Source organism: Petaurus breviceps, unplaced genomic scaffold, assembly GCF_028583685.1.
Source record: "Petaurus breviceps papuanus isolate PSGF00001 unplaced genomic scaffold, PetGlider_PUasm1.0 101, whole genome shotgun sequence".
NCBI lineage: Eukaryota > Metazoa > Chordata > Mammalia > Diprotodontia > Petauridae > Petaurus > Petaurus breviceps.
The window spans coordinates 6247849-6265704 of record NW_027185575.1 but is presented as its reverse complement, the minus strand read 5'-3'; the positions used below and the strand labels follow the sequence as shown (position 1 = coordinate 6265704).

At 42.7% G+C, this 17856-nt stretch overlaps 1 protein-coding gene across 2 annotated transcripts in view; it reads left to right on the top strand.

Moving 5' to 3' along the window:
- Window positions 1-17856, top strand: part of LOC138158478 (RIMS-binding protein 2-like) — a 490854-nt gene that overhangs the window by 428004 nt on the left and 44994 nt on the right. For both annotated transcript variants that reach the window (XM_069084581.1, XM_069084643.1), the window contains exons 14-15: window positions 12496-12647; window positions 14502-14969. In XM_069084581.1, coding sequence (XP_068940682.1) covers window positions 12496-12647; window positions 14502-14969 — 620 coding nt within the window. The remainder of the gene's footprint in view (window positions 1-12495; window positions 12648-14501; window positions 14970-17856) is intronic.

Sequence of the window (17856 nt, the reverse complement as noted above, 5' to 3'; positions counted from 1 at the left end):
GATAGATAGATAGATAGATAGATAGATAGATAGATAGATAGATAGATGCTGGATGGATGGATAGATAGATGGACGGATAGATTCTTGATGGATGTATAGATGGATGGATGGAGAGATAGATGCTGGATGGATATATGGATAGATAGATGATAGAGAGATAGATAGATGATAGATAGATGATAGAGAGAGATAGATAGATGATAGAGAGATAGATGATAGATAGATGACAGAGAGATAGATAGATGATAGATAGATAGATAGATAGATAGATAGATAGATAGATAGATAGATAGATAGATAGATAGATAGGCTATGTCTGTCTCTATCTAAGAGTCATCTGCATGGTGATGGTAATTAAGCCCATGGGAGATGATGAGGACATCAAGAGAGAGGGTTAAGAGAAGGTCCCCTAGAACATGGGGAGGTGGACATTCAACAAGGTGAAGCTTTAAACCCTGAGTCTTTGGTGTTCACAGTAGCCCCTGGTGACTGGTTAAGAGAACTGAGACAAGACCTCCGCCCTTCCCTGGGTTTTGTTGCCTTATGCTATAATCTGGTGGACAGCTAGAAGGCTTATGAAACATACACAGACACACACCTCCTATCATTGCACAAGTGCAGCATTCATGGTACAGTGGAAAGATTGCTGGAGTTTGGAAAGAGAGGATCTGGATTCAAATCCCAGCCCTGCCAAATATGACCTGTATTTTTGTCATGCTATTCAGTCATTTTTTTAGCTGTCCAACTCTTCGTGACTCCATTGGGGATTTTCTTGGCAGAGATACTGGAGTGGTTTGCCATTTCCTTCTCCAGCTCATTTTACAGATGAGAAACTGAGGCAAGCAGGTTAAGTGACTTGCCCAGGGTCACCCAGCTACAAAGTGGCTGAGACTGGATTTGAAGTCAGGGAGAGGAGTCTCCCTGACTCCAGGCCCCGCTCTCTGTGCACGATGGTGCCCCCTAGCTGCCCTATGACCTGGGTTACTTTCAATCAATCCTTCACCCTTTTTTGTCTCAGATTTCTCAGTTTTGAATGAGGGCGCTGATCTATAGAACCTCCGAGTTCCCCTCCAGCTCTGAGTCTGTGATCTTACAATTTCACAAGGACCAGAAACCATGTTGGACAAAAAACAAAAAATAGCCCCTATCCTCAGGAAAGGCAGCAAGGGGGTGCCATGGTGCACAGAGTGCCAGGTCTGGAGCCAGGAAGACTTATCTCCCTGAGTTCAAATCCAGCCTCAGCCACTTCCTAGCTGTGTGACCCTGGACAAGTCACTTAGCCTTGCTTGCCTCAGTTTCCTCGTCTGTAAAACAAGTTGGAGAAGGAAATGGCAAAACCACTCCAGTGTCTCTGCCAAGAAAATCCTAAAACAGGGTCATGAATTCAACACAACCAAAAAATGACTAAACAACAACAAATGTGCCAGGCACTGTGCTAAGTGTTTTACAATTATTATCTAATTTGATCCTCACAACAGCCCCGGGAAAGAGGCGCTGTTATCTCCACTTTACAGCTGAGGAAACTGAGGCAAATAGAGGTTGTGACTTGTCCAGGGTCATTCATACAGCTAGGACATATCTAAGATTGGAAATCAAGTCTGTCTTTCCTCTCTCCCTCTCCCTTTCTCTCTCTCTCTCTGTCCCTCTCTCTCTCTTTCTCTTTTTTCTTTCTCAGTTTCTCTCTCTCCCTCTTTCTGTCTCTGTCTGTCTGTCTCTCCTCTCCTCTCCTCTCTTTGTCTCTTTCAGTTTCTCTTGCTCTGTCTCTCTCAGTTTCTCTCTCTCAGTTTTTCTCTGTCAGTTTCTCTCTCTCTCTCTCTCTCTCTCTCTCTCTCTCTCTCTCCCTCCCTCTCTCTCTCCCCCCCATCTCTCTCCCTCCTCCTCCTCTTCCCTCCTTTTATTTCTCCCCCTCCCTATCTCCCTTCCTCTCTCTTCTTTCTCCCTCTTTTTTCTCCCCTTCCCTCTTAATTAGATTCACTTCACCATCCTCTCCTTAAGCTCTTGGCCTTCAAGTTTATGACTGTCCATGCTTGCCACCCATCTTACACCTTGTATTCACACAATCCCCATATTCAAACGGGTAAAATACAGAGTTCATCTCTCCCTCTCATTTATGTAGTAGAAGGAGTCCTAAATCTGGAAGCAGAGCACCTGCTCCTACCCCCTTGCTTTCATTGCATTGAAAAGACCCCCAAAATGTCCCCCTAGGATTTAGAGCTAGAAAGGTTCTTAGTGGTCCTCTAATCCAATCTTCTCAGTTTCCACATGAGGAAACTGGGACTAAGAGGAGGGAAATGATTTGATTAGTAAGAAGCAAAGCCAAGATTACAACCTGGATAGACCCATCAAAACTAAGTGCTCTTCCCAATACCCATCAACTATCCTGAGGAGTTTAACATCTTTGACGAGACCTAAAATCCTGTTACTCCTCATGGGAGAGCCCAGATATAGTCATGGATTGGTCATGAAAGAGTTCATGGCATTTCCAAAGGGCTGTAACATATAAAGCCAATGGGGTCTCTTTGGTCCTAGGGAACAAGAAAGTGGGGCATGTATTTTGTTCTTCTGGGAAAGACAGTTATCAGAGAAAAGGCCCCTAAGTCCAAAATAACAATAACCACCATAGGAGTAGCATGTAGATCCATTGGAAGTCCAGACAACTCAGTGAGCAAGCTCATTAGCAGCTCAGCCTGCCTGCTTCCCCTAGCAGAGAGATACAGGTCAAGAGAAACAGTGTGAGGTCACCCCTGTAGAGAAGAAAGGAGACACGCTGCCTAGAGGGTCGATCTGCTTCTCTTTTACATGCATTAGGGGAGGGGAGCCAAGCTGAAAGGAGGCTGGAATTGGTTCCACTTCATCCACATTAGGGGAACTTTATCCTCAGGGACCAAGGGTCAGTTAGAGGAATGATTTCCCACTCTCCCTGACCCCTACACTACACAAAGCCACGTACATCTTGGCTCCATAGGAGAGTGGGAAAAGATCAAGCCTAGTAGTCAGGGGTCCTGGGTTTGAATCCCAGTTCTGTCTTTTATTTGCTGTGTGACTTTATGTTAATTTCTAAACCTTTATGGGTCTCAGTTTCCTCATCAGGAAAATGAAAGCATTGATTTGATTCAGCACTAATATTCCTTGACTCTCTGAAGAAGAGGTTCTTAACCTTCTGTGGATAGATTTCAGAGAGTCAGTGAACCTAGATGGGGAAAAAAATTACCTTATTTTTAATAACCTCTAACTGAAATTTGGCGTTCCTTTCAATTAAAAATGAAGGCTATTATCCTGAGGTTTTACTGGTTTGCCACAGGGGTCCATGCAATAAAAAAAGGTTAAGAACCTCTGCTGTAAAATATGTAGTGGGTATGGCAGGAAGGTAGGGGGATGGAGGGAGGAGGAATTATGCTTTGAAACCTTGCTGGGGACAAGGAGTAGTGAAATCATTTACTTATGTTCCAAGCACTTTTTTCTCTTTAAAGTTTCATTAGGCTTACCTGACAAAGTAAAAGGTCAGCAAGAAGGGGGTGAAGGCAGGGGCCAATAATGAGAGGAAGAGAAATTCCAAAGAATAGTTTTTCTATATCATCTCTCATTATTCTTCTTACCAAACATTCCCCATCTATTTTCTCATTCTCACATTGTCCATGACCCCCACTTAACACTTAATGCTAAAATCAGTTGCTGTTGTTTAGTCACTTTCAGTCATGTCTGAGTCTTTGTGAGTCCATTTGGGGTTTTCTTGGCAAAGATACTGGAGTGGTTTGCCATCTCCTTCTCCAGCTCATTTTACAGATGAGGAAACTGAAGCAAACAGGGTGAAGTGACTTGTCCAAGGTCACACAGCTAGTCTGAGGCCAGATTTGAACTCAGGTCTTCCTCATTCCAGACCTAGCACTCTATTACCTGTGCCTCCTAACTGCTAAAATCAATACTAAATAAACTCCAAGACGGTCAGATAGAATGGAACCTTCTTGAGGGGAAGGACTTATTTAATTTTTATCTTTGCATCTACAGCACCTAACACAGTACCTATCATATGCTCAAATACTCTAATGGATACATGTTCTCTTTAATGCAAATTTCCCCTTCAAAGAAAATCAAAACTCATCTTCACTCACCCATCCTGTGCAATTTCCCCATGTCATCCCATAAGTTTGCCACGAGGGGTCTGTCAGACATGCTGGAAACTTCCTCAATTTCTATTAGCATCTTGAGACTCTGAAAGACATTTTACACTATCCATCAGTCAATCAACAAATATGTATTAGGTGCTTAATGTGTGTTAGGTCTTGTACTAAGTGCTGGGGATACCAAGAAAAACCAAAGCCAATTCATCCTTACCCTCAGGGAGTTTACATTCTAATTTGGGAGGCTACATGTACTTAGGTAGATACCTACATAATGTTTGCTACCTTAGGTCCTTGGGCATCTCCAATTTACAAACAAGGTTGTAACAGACTAAGAGTTTAACTGACTTGCTCAGTGTAGCATAAGCTCCTAAGGGTCTGAGGCAGAATTTGAATTCAGATCTTCCTGATTTCATCTACCTATTATACCACCTAGCTTCCTATGATGATATGAGTAAAGAGGGAAAAGGAGGAGGGGTGGAAATAGAATGAGGGATGAAAAGTGATCTAATTTGTCTGGAATGTTGATTAAATGAAGCATTAGTTAAATCTGGACAGGTGATTTAGAGTTGGATGATGAAGGGTCTTGAACACAACAATGGGGACCCCCTATAGGTTTTTGAATAGGGGATACACATGTTCCATGTGGTGCATTAGGGTGATGGCTCAGACAAGAGAATTGAAGGATGCATTTGAAAGGGGCTAATTACTGGCTGGACATGGTGGTTGTATGTCCTACTGCCAGGGAGGCTAAGGTTGGGGGATCACTTGAACTTGGGAGTTCTGAGTTAGAGTACGGTTAGAGCCCATCCACAATAGGTCTGGCATCAATATGGGGGACTCCTGGAAATAGAGTGACACCAGGCTGCCCAAATCCCGCTCACATCAGATAATATCAGGGTAAAGCTTCTGGTGTGATCAGCATGGGGACTGGGCTCATGAACTATCATCACATCTGGGTGAGAGAGGGAAATCCAATCTCTTGTCTACAAAAATAAGGGAGGGACAGAGGGAATAGAGTGGAAGTTAAAAGAGGATAGTATAATCATCTAGGTTAGAAAAGAACATGAGCTGAGGTCATGGCAATGGGAGAGAAAAGAAGGGGCTTAGATATGAATGTATTATAGTTAGAAAAATGAAAGATTTGACAATTAGTTGGATATGTACAGTCAAGGACCAGGAAAAGACAAAGATGAGTCAAAAGCAGCCAGGTGGCATAGTGCATAGAATTTCAGATCTGAATCAGGAAGACACAAGCTCAAATTTCACTTCAGACGTTCACTGATTTTGTGACCCTGGACAAGTCACTCAACCTCCATCAGCTTCAGTTATCTTATCTACAAAATAGGGATAATAGCAGCATCTATATACCAGGGTTGTTGTGAAGATCAATGAGATATATTTTTCTTGTTTTTTTTAATAGTATTTTCTTTTTTCCCCAATTACATGGGTTTTTTTTTGCTTTTTTTTTAGAGGGCAATTGGGATTAAGTGACTTGCCCAAGGTCACATGGCTTGTTTCTTTGTGTTAAGTGTCTGAGGCGGAATCTGAACCCATGTCTTCCTGACTCCAGGGCCGGTGCTCTATTCACTGTGCCACCTAGCTGCCCCTACAATTACATGTTAAAACTATTTTTTTTAATTTTAAAAAGAGTTTTGAGTTCCAAATTCTATCTCTCTCCCTCTCCTCCCTCTCCCTGAGAAGGTAAGCAATCCCATATAGGCTATGAATGTGCAATCATCTAAAACATTTCCATATTAGTCATTTTGTACAAGAAGACTCAAACAAAAAAAAAGAATGAAAGGAAAGAAGGAAGGTTAAAATATGAAATGAAAAAGAAAATAAGAAAGAAAAAAGTGAAAAATAGTATGTTTCAGTCTGTATTCAGATAATATTAGTTCTTTCTTTGGACATAGAATGTTTCATCATGAGTCCTTTGGGATTGTCTTGGATCATTGTATTGCTGAGAATAGTGAAGTTATCATACAATATTGTTGTTACTATGTACAATGCTCTCCTGGTTCTGCTCACTTCGCTATGCATCAGTTCATGTAATTCTTTCCAGGTTTTTCTGAAATCATTCTGCTTGTTGTTTCTTATAGCACAATAATATTCCATTGTATCATACACCACAGCTTCTTTAACCATTCCCCAACTGATGGACATCCCCTTGATTTCCAATTCTTAGCCACCACAAAAAGAGATGCTATATAAATATTTTTGTACAAATAATTCCTTTTCCCTTTTTTTGAATGAGATATTATTTGTAAAGTACTTTGTAAAGCTTAAAGCACTAAGTAAATTATTAGATGACTCCAAGGTGGTAAGCCTCGGGGAGTAGAAAGACTGTGACTCTTTGAACAGAAACAGACAGATAATGGGAAAGCTTAGGAAATGGTGAGTGGAGAGTTCAAGATTCTTGAACCAGGAACTTACATGGTCAGGAATGTGTTTTAGGAGGATTATTTTGGCAACTGTGCAGAGAGGATGGATTAGGCAGGGTAGAAACTGAAAGCAGGGAGGCCAGTTAGGAAGCTATTATAGTATTCTAGGTGAGAGATTTAGATAAGTGCCTGAAAGAGAGGTCGCCATGGGAGTGAATAGAAAGGTATAGATATAAAAGATATTGTGTAAGTAGAATTAAGTCTGGGCAATTGATTTGGATATATTGCTATGTAGGCAGTGTGGTGGGTGAGAGTAAAGGATGAATTGAGCTGTAAAGCCTGGGTACAAGGGAGGATGGAGGTTCCCTTTAAAATAAGTAAGCCAATTTAGAGTAGTGCAAGGTTGAGAGTGAGAAGATTGAATTGATCCTGTATCGTTTTCTTATTGATCCCATTTACAACTAATTGCTTTTGTCCTATAACAGTTTAAGTCACGATTCTTTGTCTCTAAACTTAGTTCAGAGATTCAGTTGGCCTGTAATGGGTTGTTTAAAAATCCAGTTCTCCTGCTTATTGCTGACCTGTTCTTTCCTCAAGAAATTTAGCATATCCATCCCTTGGGGGATGGATATGAACATAAGGGAGGCAGGTTCAGTAACTTTGTACCACCAGGCTATCCTTCAGGAATGTCAAGTTTGCTATCCACACAACCTGGTCGTTATCCCTAAACCTTACAGCCACTCAAAGAAGGAACATTTCTTAGTCTCAGGAGAGAAGGGTGAGAAGTGGTCATCACCAGCCACCATTACCAAACTTCCATCCTTTCTCTGTGCCTTAGTTCTGTAACCAATCATGTTGTCCTCAATCCATGATGTCATATGTTCTGTTCTTTGTTCTGTACTCCCCAGAACCTATAAAAGGGGAGTTATCTGTCTTCTCAGGGTCTTTGGTGTAAATGGAGGCAAGCCATTGACTCATTATTGACATATATACATCACTATTAATAAATGTTATCTTTTGCAGAGAATTGCCTCAGTTTACCTTTTTGTTAAAATTCACCCGTAATCGGGGGTACCATTAATAATAATAGTTACTATTTTACACATGTTAAGTTTGAGGTGCCTATTGGACTTCCAGGTGAAATTCTATGCACTATGCCACCTGGCTGCCTTTGACTTCCAGGTGGAGATTTCTATCATAATAGTAATCATTAACCATAAAACATGGCTCTTTAAGGTTTACATGTGCTATTTCATTTGATATAAATGTTAGCTATGATGATGATAGTGATTATCATTTGATCCTCACAACTACTCTGTGAGGTATTTTTACTACTGAGGGGAAACTGAGGCTGAGAAAAGACTGGACTAGGGTCACACAGGTAGTAAGTGTCAGAGACAGGATCTCCAAGTCTAGTGCATTAGCTGGAGCTCTGAAGAGGGATGAAGGCTATAGATACCCAAATAAGAATCATTAGCATAGAGGTGATAATTGGACTCTTGGAGTCCATGAGATCACTGAAAGAGAATGCAGATAGAGAAGCAGGGAGGCGCTATTATTTTCCTATTTTATAGATGAGGAAACTGAGGTCAGCAGGTTAAGTGAATTGCCCGCGTTCACAGGACTAATTTGAACTCAGATCTTCTTAACTCCAGGTCCAGAGTTCTATCTATTGAACCTCTTACCTGTTAAAAGGGAGAAGAGTTAAGGGATGAAGGCTTGAAGGGATATCAGGATTATATGAAGGTATATGAAGGACTGAAGAGAGCTAGGCATGTTTGCAGGAAGCAGTGAAAAGAGCCCAACAACTAAGGAGACATCGAAGAGGAGAAACAAAAAGGTGTAATAATGATTGGAGAGGCAAGTAAGATGGGTTAAAGGGTATAAACAGGTCACTTGCTCTACCTGTGCCTCAGTTTCCTCAATTGTAAAAAAAAGAGGGGATTGTACTAAATAGTCTCCAAGGTCCCTTCCTGCTCTAGAACTGGTCTATGTCTGGTCTCTGATGATGGAGAAAAGCTGACTTTGACTAGAACAGTTAATTAACTTGCAGGGGACAGAGCTCTGGATGGAGTCAGAGGAATCTAGCTTGCGTCTCTGCTTTGCCATAGGACATCTACATGATCTAAAGCAAACCATTTAATACCTCTGGGCCTCTATTTGAAAAACCTGTAAAAAGAAGGAATTGGAATTATCTGTAAAAACACCACTGGTAAGAGCCTGGAGCAAAGGAGGAGAGGATGCATGCTGATGGAGAGAGGTTTGGAGAGGCAGAATAGGAAACTCCTGATGGGACAGAAACTTGTCCCATTTTCCTCCATAAAATAAGAGCTGAGGTCTTCTGTCCAGAGGAGAAGGGAAAGGTCATATAGACTTGAGAAAGAAGTTAAATGTAAGCTCCTTGAGGGTGGGCGTTATCACCTTTTTTTTTTTAAACACTGTGCATTTTATTTTTTATTATTTTTTTTTAATTTTTTAGCTTTTTGGAGGGGCAATTGGGGTTAAGTGACTTGCCCAAGGTCACATGGCTAGTTTTTGTGCTAAGTGTCTGAGGCTGGATTTGAACTCAGGTCCTCCTGACTCAAGGGCCGGTGCTCTATTCAAACTGCGCCGCCTAGCTGCCCTATCATCTTTACCTTTATATCCTCTCCACATGGGACAGGGCATTAGCATTTGTGACCTTGTACCTGAGGAATGGGAGGTTTATTCCTGTCTCTCTCTCCCCGGTGATCCTTTGTTATTGTTTAGTCAATGAATTGTATCTGATTCTTCATGACCCCATTTGCGGTTTTCTTGACAGAGATGCTGGAGTAGTTTGCCATTTCCTTCTCCAACTCATTTTACAGAGGAGGAGACTGAGGCAAACAGGGTTAAATGACTTGCCCAGAGTCACACTGCTAGTAAATGTCTGAGGTTGAGTTTAAACACTCAATTCACCACTACCTAACTGCTAGTGATCCTTCCTTTTTTTTTTTTTTTTTTTGCTCCGTGATAGACTCATCATCTTAATAAGTCTTTTCCTGCAAAGGGCATTTAGCAGAGTGATTGTTACCGTTCCAGGTTGGCAAAACCTTATCACCCATGCTAATGAGGCTTTACTAAATGAATTGTCTTCAATTCAGCCTCCATGGAATGAATGTGTAATTTAAACCTGTCATTCAACAATGAGATTTCTTTCAAAATGGAATGATCTTTTCACCAGTAGCAAGACTAGTGAGGTACCTCCTGAAAAATAACCACTCAGCAGTTATGGGACCAGTGAGGAAGCCTCTGGCCCATTTTGCCACTGATAATGATGAAAAAGATGCTTTTCTTATTTCAGATTAGGGATAAGTCTCTGCCTATAAAAGAAGGGGGTTGGACTGAGTGAACTCTGAGGTCCCTTCCAGCACAAAGTCTACGATGCCTGGATTTTGGGTGCTAGAAATAATGGATGGTATTGTGTCTCCAGCCAAAGTAGGCAAACAAGGGTTAAGTGACTTGGCCAGGGTCACCCAGCTAGTAAGTGTCTGAGGCTGGATTTGAACTCAGGAAGATGTCTTCCTGACTCTAGACCTGGCAAGATGGCACTAGGGTGGATAGAGCAAACCACTGGAGTTTATTGAATAGGCCTGGCATGCTCAGACCTGCAATTTAGAAAAATTGCTTTGGCAATTTTTCACTGGAGTGGGGAGAATTTGAGGCAGGAAGATCTACCAAAATGCTATTGTGATAGTCCAGGCACAAGGTGATGGGGTCCTGTACCAGGCTATTTGAATAGATAAAAGGGAGGGTTTATAAAAGAGATACCATGAAGATAGAAATAACAAACTTTGGCAATGGAGTGGGCATGTGGTATAGGGGTGAGAACACTGGTTCTGGAGTCCCAGAACCTGGGTTAAAAGCCTGTCTCTGATGCTGTGTATGTGACACTGTCTGTGTGCCCTAGAGCAAATCACTTTTCTCTAGGCCTCAGTTTCCTCCGCTGTAAAATCTGAATGACAATGCTTGTTCTTTCCCCTTCATGGGGCAAGGAAAGGGCTACACCAGTGTGAGTTGCTGCTCTGATGAATTTTATCTCACATGGTAGAATGGAGAGCCCTGTCAGAAGACCAAGTATGGAATCCCAACTAGCTATGTGAACTTGGGCTAATCACTGAACCTTTATCAACCTCAGTCTTTAAATGGGAATAACCATCCCTGTTTTACCTAGATCAGTTATAAGACCTTAAAGTACTAAATATATATTAATAGAACCCCAGAAGAAGTACATTTATTATGTTTTCATTCATAATGCCTGTCTATTGTTATCCATTCTCAACATCTGGCTTCCTTCAAGTTCGGCTCAAGCCTCCACCTTTCTGCAGGAGGCCTCATCTAATGTCCCAAGCTGCCAGTGCCTCTCTCTCTAAGATTACCATCCATCCACTTCATATTTATGCTCATGCTGTCTTCTCCATTAAAGTGTAAACTCCCTGATGACAAGGATTGGTTTTGTTTTGACTTTTTCTTTGTCTCCCTAGCTCTTAGCACACTGACTAGAACAGGGTAGGCTTTTAATAAACGTCAGTTCATCTAAAATTTGCATGGAGTAAACTTTGTACTCCTATATATCTTGAGCACTCTGATTTCATTTTGGTTTGGAGAGAGAAATCTGAGCAAATGTTCTTAGCAGGATAAGCTAGTCAGCATGTCTAATGCTAAGTTTGTATTATAGAATTCAATTCAACAAGCATTTAGTCATCACCTAGCTGGGACAGTTGATCGAGCACTTGACGTGGAGGCAGAAAGACCTGATTTCAAATTCTGCCTTAGACACTTACTAACTCTATGACCCTGATTGAGTCATTTCATCTCTCTCAGACTCAGTTCCCTCATCTGTAAAATGGGGATCATAATAATACCTACCTCCCAGGGTATCTCAAATGAGATAACATAGAGAGTGCTTACTTTGTGCTAGGCACCAAGCTAGCCCAGTACATAGGGTCAGGTGTGTGGGCCAGTATTGGTGAATCATCCCATAGAGCCCACAAACCCACCCAAAAAGCCCAAACAAACCACAAGTGATGTCTGATGGGTAAGGTGCCCTCCCAAGCCAGAAGCAGCTGTTTTCCTGGCAGCTTCCTTTTCTGTGCCATAGCTGAAATGGTGCAGACAAAGGCATTCATCTATCCCTGGGCAGCTCCAGGGACAGACAATAAGTATTTGTTTATCTGCCTTTGGCAAACACAAAGCAATTATGATGCCTCGAATCTCCATACACTTGTCCCTGTGTTGGGAACCATGCCATACAAAATTGTTATTTAAAATAAAGACTGGGAGAGGAGTTCTCCCCAACAGAGAAGATGCCTTCTTAGGAGCAAGGGGGTTCCTGAAAGATGGGGACCCTCGGGAAGGAAAGGAGGGATTATTTGGGCATATAATCCAACCCATGGCTGCTGTCTGATTGTTCCATATAGAGAGAATTTTTATCTTCCCCCCAACTAAACTGTAAACTTCCTGAGGGCAGGGAATTTATGGTATTCTTCTGATCAAAATCCTTCCTCCCCTAGCAGCTAGACCAGGAGGCTAAACAATTAGCACTAACCCAAAAGTAGAGTGAGTTGCCTTGTGAATTAGTGTGTTCCTAACACTGGAAGTCTCTGAGCAAAGATCCAGTGCTCACTGATTGGGAATGGCATAGAATAGATTTTTTTTTCTAAGGGTGTTGGACTAGATAGATGGCATCTAGAGTTCCTTTTAGCTTTGTGATTCTGTAACTTCTGTAATTTCCACCTTTCCAATCTTTAAACTAGCTATTGACATCATTTCCCACTATTTCCCAAGTATTTTTTTTTATTCCTTTCTCTATTTCTAGATCTAGATGCTTTGTTTTTCTGAGGCTAAGTGTGTGATCCTGGGTCATATATGGAAGAATATACCCTCCCAATCTCACAACAATGGAAATAGTGACAGCCACACTCTTAAGTTCAAGTGGTCATTCATTGTAAGGTGGGGTCTCTTGATCTTTGTAGGTCCTCCAGCTCCACCTCAAGATGTCACCATTCAAGCCGGGACCACTCCAGCAACCATACAGGTCTCCTGGAAACCACCAATTCTCACACCCACTGGAATGTCCAATGGAGCAAATGTTTCTGGCTATGGTGTTTATGCAAAAGGACAGAGGGTGAGTTTCCCACACCACACCCCCTGAGTAGTGCCACATGAGTAGGAAGATCACAGACTTTGGAGCCCAAGACCTGAGTTTGGGTTCCAGTTCCATCCCTTACTAGCTGTGAGATCTTGGGCGAGTCATCTAATCTTTCTGGGCTTCACTTTCTTCATGTGTAAAGAGAGGGAATTGGGTTAGATGAGCTTTAAGTGACTTTCTACCTCTGACATTCAGTGATTCTATCATATATCCAAATTCCAGTTCTCAGCATCACTGGATTTAATGCCTCCCAAAGAAAAGGTGGATGACACCCACACTCCTCCAGAGCACTGTGGGGCTCTTTTGTTTAGAGCAGAGGCCATTGACCAGGTGGGCCTCCCCAAAACCAAATTTAGGGAAAAAACTATGAAACAAGGGCAACTCTCCCCACTTTCAGCATTCCTTCCCCAGTAAGATCCCTAATGCCTTTATCCTAAGCCCCAACTGCCCTCTGTCTTCCCATTTAGTATCTCACCTTAACCAGCTCTTCCCAGTGCATTTCTCTGAACCCTTCCTATAATTCCCAACAAAAGTCCTGAGTACCATTCTTGGAAAATTTTAAGATGTGACTCCAGATCATCTCAGCTAAATTTACTGGAGAAGATGCCTCTGTATGGTCTTTTCCAGCTCTAGAAAGGTTCATAGGACCACAAGTTGAGAGCTAGAATGGACCTCAGAGGTTACTTGGTCAAAATTTCTGATTTTTCAGATGAGGAAACTGAGATCCCTAAAGGTGACAGTTTTCCCAAGGTTGTCCTGGTAGCAAGCAGCAAAGCTGAAATTCAGACTTGGGTCAATCACCTCCAGATCCAGAGACCTTTAAATTATAGCATGCTGCTACTAATTATTATTTTTTTTGCTTTTTTTTTTTTTGGAGGGCAATTCAGGCTAAGTTACTTGCCCAAGGTCACAAAACTAGTTTTTGTGTTAAGTGTCTGAGGTCAGATTTGAACTCAGGTCCTTCTGACTCCAGTGCCGGTGCTCTATTCACTGTACCACCTAACTACCCCTCTGCTACTAATTATTAATTGGATTGTTGGTGGCCAGAAAGAGTTATCCCTCATCATTTATTTGCCTAGTTAACAATTCATTGTCTTTAAATACTAAAGGAAATCAGGACTAGAATGATTTATTCCCCTTTGGGGTATTGACATTTGAACAGAGGACACTGCCTTAATCTAGAACAAAAGTCTCTTACCTTTCTTCAGTTCCTGTTCCCCCGTGGCAGCTGGGTGAAACCTGGAGACCCTTTTTCAGAATCATCTTTTTAAATAATTGAAGGAAACAATCCCAGTGGTAGTAAAAATAGCAACATCATTTTTTTTCTATCCCAGTTCATGGACCCCTTGAAATCAGTCCACAGGTCATAGACCCCAAGTTTAAAACCCCAGGCCTAGAAGAATGAGACTCTAAAATTTACATTCTAACAGACCAGTAGTACTTTGGATTATTCCCCACCTTCCTGTTAGATGATAAAGATTACCATCAAGTCAACTAGCCCCCAGTCCCTTCTTACCAGACATGAAAAGATGATGGCCCCTCTCACTGGGCCCATTAGGTCCCAAATGTTTCTCATTAAACATATTTTGTTCAAGCCATGTCTGTTTGGCACAGGATTTCCTGCCCAGTTTGAACTTGGCTTGGCCGACTCCACATTTCTTCCAGTTAGATGGGCAGTTAGACCTGGCAGTAATTAGCATTTACTTACTACACACAGTAGCCAGCTTTCCCTTCACTGACTATTGGCAAGAGAAACGATATGGGTCTAATAGATGACACCAGGAAGGGCATCTGTCAACAAGCTTTTGAGTTGGCTCTCTGTGTCCTTAGGTGGCTGAAGTCATCTTCCCGACAGCTGACAGCACAACGGTGGAGCTCATACGCATCCGGAGCCTGGAAGCCAAGGAGGTGACCGTGAGAACCCTTTCCACCCAAGGTGAATCCATGGACTCCTTAACAGCTGCCATTCCACCCGACCTACTGGTGCCTCCAACCCCACACCCTCGAACTACTCCTAAACCTAAGCCATTAGCAAGTGCCGGAGCCCCAGATACCAAAGACGAACAGTTGGGTCCCCACATCAAAATGGATGAGTCTTGGGAGCAGACTCGCTCGGCTGCCCCCACACACGGCCACATGCTGGAACCCCCAGCGTCCAATTTTCCGAGCTCGGCTCCAGGGAGGCGCTCACCCTCACCCAATCGGATTCTCCCACAGCCGCAGGGCGCCCCTGTCCCCAACACTGTGGCTAAAGCCATGGCCCGGGAAGCCGCGCAACGGATGGCGGAGAGCAATCGAGTGAGTAAGGATGCCTTTGCGCTTATTGGTTTATCTTCCTTGGGGAGGTGCCTAACTTAATATTGCCAATCAATTTAATTCATTTCAATTCAGCGAATGCTCATTGCTTTCTATAGGGTAGGCAAGGGAGATACAAAATTAAAGGAAACAGCATCTGCCCTCAAGAAGCTTATCTTCTGTTGGAGGGTTGCGACATGTTCTCATATAATTACATATCATCATAAGAGTGGGATAGGGGAAGCAATTTCATGAGTATAGAAAACTCCTAGTGTGCAGATTTCCTCTTCTGTGGGACAACACTCTATAACATAGAGTCACAGAGAGTTGTCTGAGTGCATTGTGAGATTAAAGGACTTGTCCATGACTGCATATGTAGGCAAGACCCACATTTCAATAGTAGATAGCTAAAAGTAGCTATAATTTTTTTTAAGTGAGCATTTATATAATGCTTTGAGGTTAGTAAAGGGCTTCACATATATTATGTTAGGAGTTCTCATGTGATCCTCACATTAACTCTGGTAGGTACAGGGCATTATTATCTCCCTTTTACAGATAAGGAAACTGAGGCCGGGAGAGGTTAAGTTAACACAGTTAATAGGTATCTGAGGCTGGATTTGAACTTGGGGATTTCTGACCCTCCCCCCCACCACACACAAAAATGGTGGTTTTTTTCCATGCTTTTGGAGTAGAACTTCACAGAGTTCCTTTAGCCCTTGCTAAATGTTCTCTTCCCCTAGAAATATCTTTCCATCACTTTCCACCTGTTTTCTGCTAACTACTTGCACAGGCCACACGTCTGCCATGGTCACAGTTCATAAATGCCATGGGAGTTGCTGTGATTAGGATCACGGATTTCAGTTTTGAAAAGGTGATAATAGAGGAAGGAAATGTTCTGAGAAGAGGATATCCCAGGAGATAATAACTCCTGCCACCAGGTTCCTTGGCATTTTGACTGCTCCTTTCCTCTCAATCATTTATTCTTTTCCAACAAAAGACTGTGTAATAAGCTTGTACAACCTGACCCTTGCCCTTACAACGCTCATGATTTGTTTTGGATGATAGGACTTCAAAACACAGGAAAAGTGTAATTTATGATGGGAGTGTGTCATGATGGAGAGCACTGACCTGGCCTTGGGGGACCTGCTCTGCAAATTGCCTCAGTTTCCTCATCTGTAAAGTTATTATAATCCTGTATCTCTTCGCCTACCTTCCTTCCCACTATTCTCCTTTCCTTCCTTCTTCCTCCATTTCTCCAGAGCTTGGCACATTTCCCGTCACATAATAGGCACTTTGAAAAATGTTTATTTCCCCTCCCTCCCCCTCCTTGCTTCTCTTTCCTTATTTCCCTCCCTTCTTCCTTCTTCACTGGGTCATTGTGGGGCTCAAATTAGGTAACATATGCAGAGTGCTTTGCAAGTGTTTGCAAAGTATTATTTTTGTTATTATTATGGAAGAGTCAGCTTGGTGGCATGGATAGCTGGCCTCAGAGCCAAGATCTGGGTTCTATCCCTGCCTCTGATATGGGTACATATGGCTGTGTGATTGAGCAATGGGCTACATTTCCAAGTGCCCCTGGCGAATTTGCTAAGACTCCTCAGTTAAAGAGAAAATGCCTACCTGTACTGGAAGAGAAAATTTCCTCACTATTAAAAATTTCCTTGTCTATTCTAATGAAATAGCATCTCCAAAAAGAATTGCCATGCTGAGAATATTCACCGGTCACTATAGTAAAACCACACAGAGCCATAGATTTAGAACTGGAAGGATGACCTTAATTAAGCCCCTTGGTGAGGACTTCAGGGGCTGGAGAGTGTCACCAGGGGCCTTCCAGTAATGAAAGTGTTTTAAAGGAGAGGAGTAGAGGCCACCAGGGAAGTCAGATCTATCTCCTCTGCCACCATATTGCCAGGCATCATTCCTAGTCTTGTCTGACTCTTTGCATTTGGAGGTGTTTGTTTGTTTGTTTGTTTTTTTGGCAAAGCTACCAGAGAGGTTTGCCATTTCCTTTTCCAGCCCATTTTACAGATGAGGAAACTGAGGCAAACAGGGTGAAATGACTTGCCCAGGGTCTCACAGCTAGTAAGTGAACTCACAAAGAGGAGCCTTCCTGACTCTAGGCCCAGCACTCTATCCACTGTACCACCTACATCAAGTCCTAATTCCTTGGAGCTCAAGAAAAAGAGAGGGGTTAGACTCAAGTTCTGTAGACCCTTTCTGCTCTGACAGTCTAAGGTTTGTGATTCTCTGAATACCACTGTGTATCTGAAAGAGCATTGGGTGCTAAGATGCTACAGGCCTGAAAGTAGAGGCCTGCTCAAAGGAGAGACCTTCTTATTCTTCCCTCTGTTCCTGCCCCTGAGAGATGCTGGCTGAGCAGGACCAAATTCCCCTCTAAAGCAGTAGCAACCTCCTTTCCTGGAAGCAGGGGGTCTCTGGGGCTTCCGCCTCTCCCGTGCTCATCCTCTCCCACCTGGGGCTCTGCCCAAGCCTACACAAGGCAAGCCGCAACAGACGCGGTCCCCGCCAGGAAAGAACTTGACCCTTCACTCCTTTCTGCCCAGTCTGTGCTCAAACCATCTGTTCTGTCTGCATCAGAAGTGTGTCCTTCCTTGCTGCTACCCTGAATCTCAGCAAATATCAAAGCAGGAGGGCCTGATATCTGCCTTCCTTTCCTTCTTTTCTTCTTTCATTCCTTTTTCCATCTCCTTCCTTCTCTCCCTTTCTCTCTTCTCTATCTCCATTTCTCCCTCCCTCCCTTCCTTTCTTCTTCCTCACATTTTCCTCCCTCCTTCCTTTTCCTCTTTCTCACATTTTCCTCCTACCTTCCCTTCCTTCCTTTCTTCTTGCTCACAGTTTCCTCCCTCCTTCCCTTCCTTCCTTTCTTCTT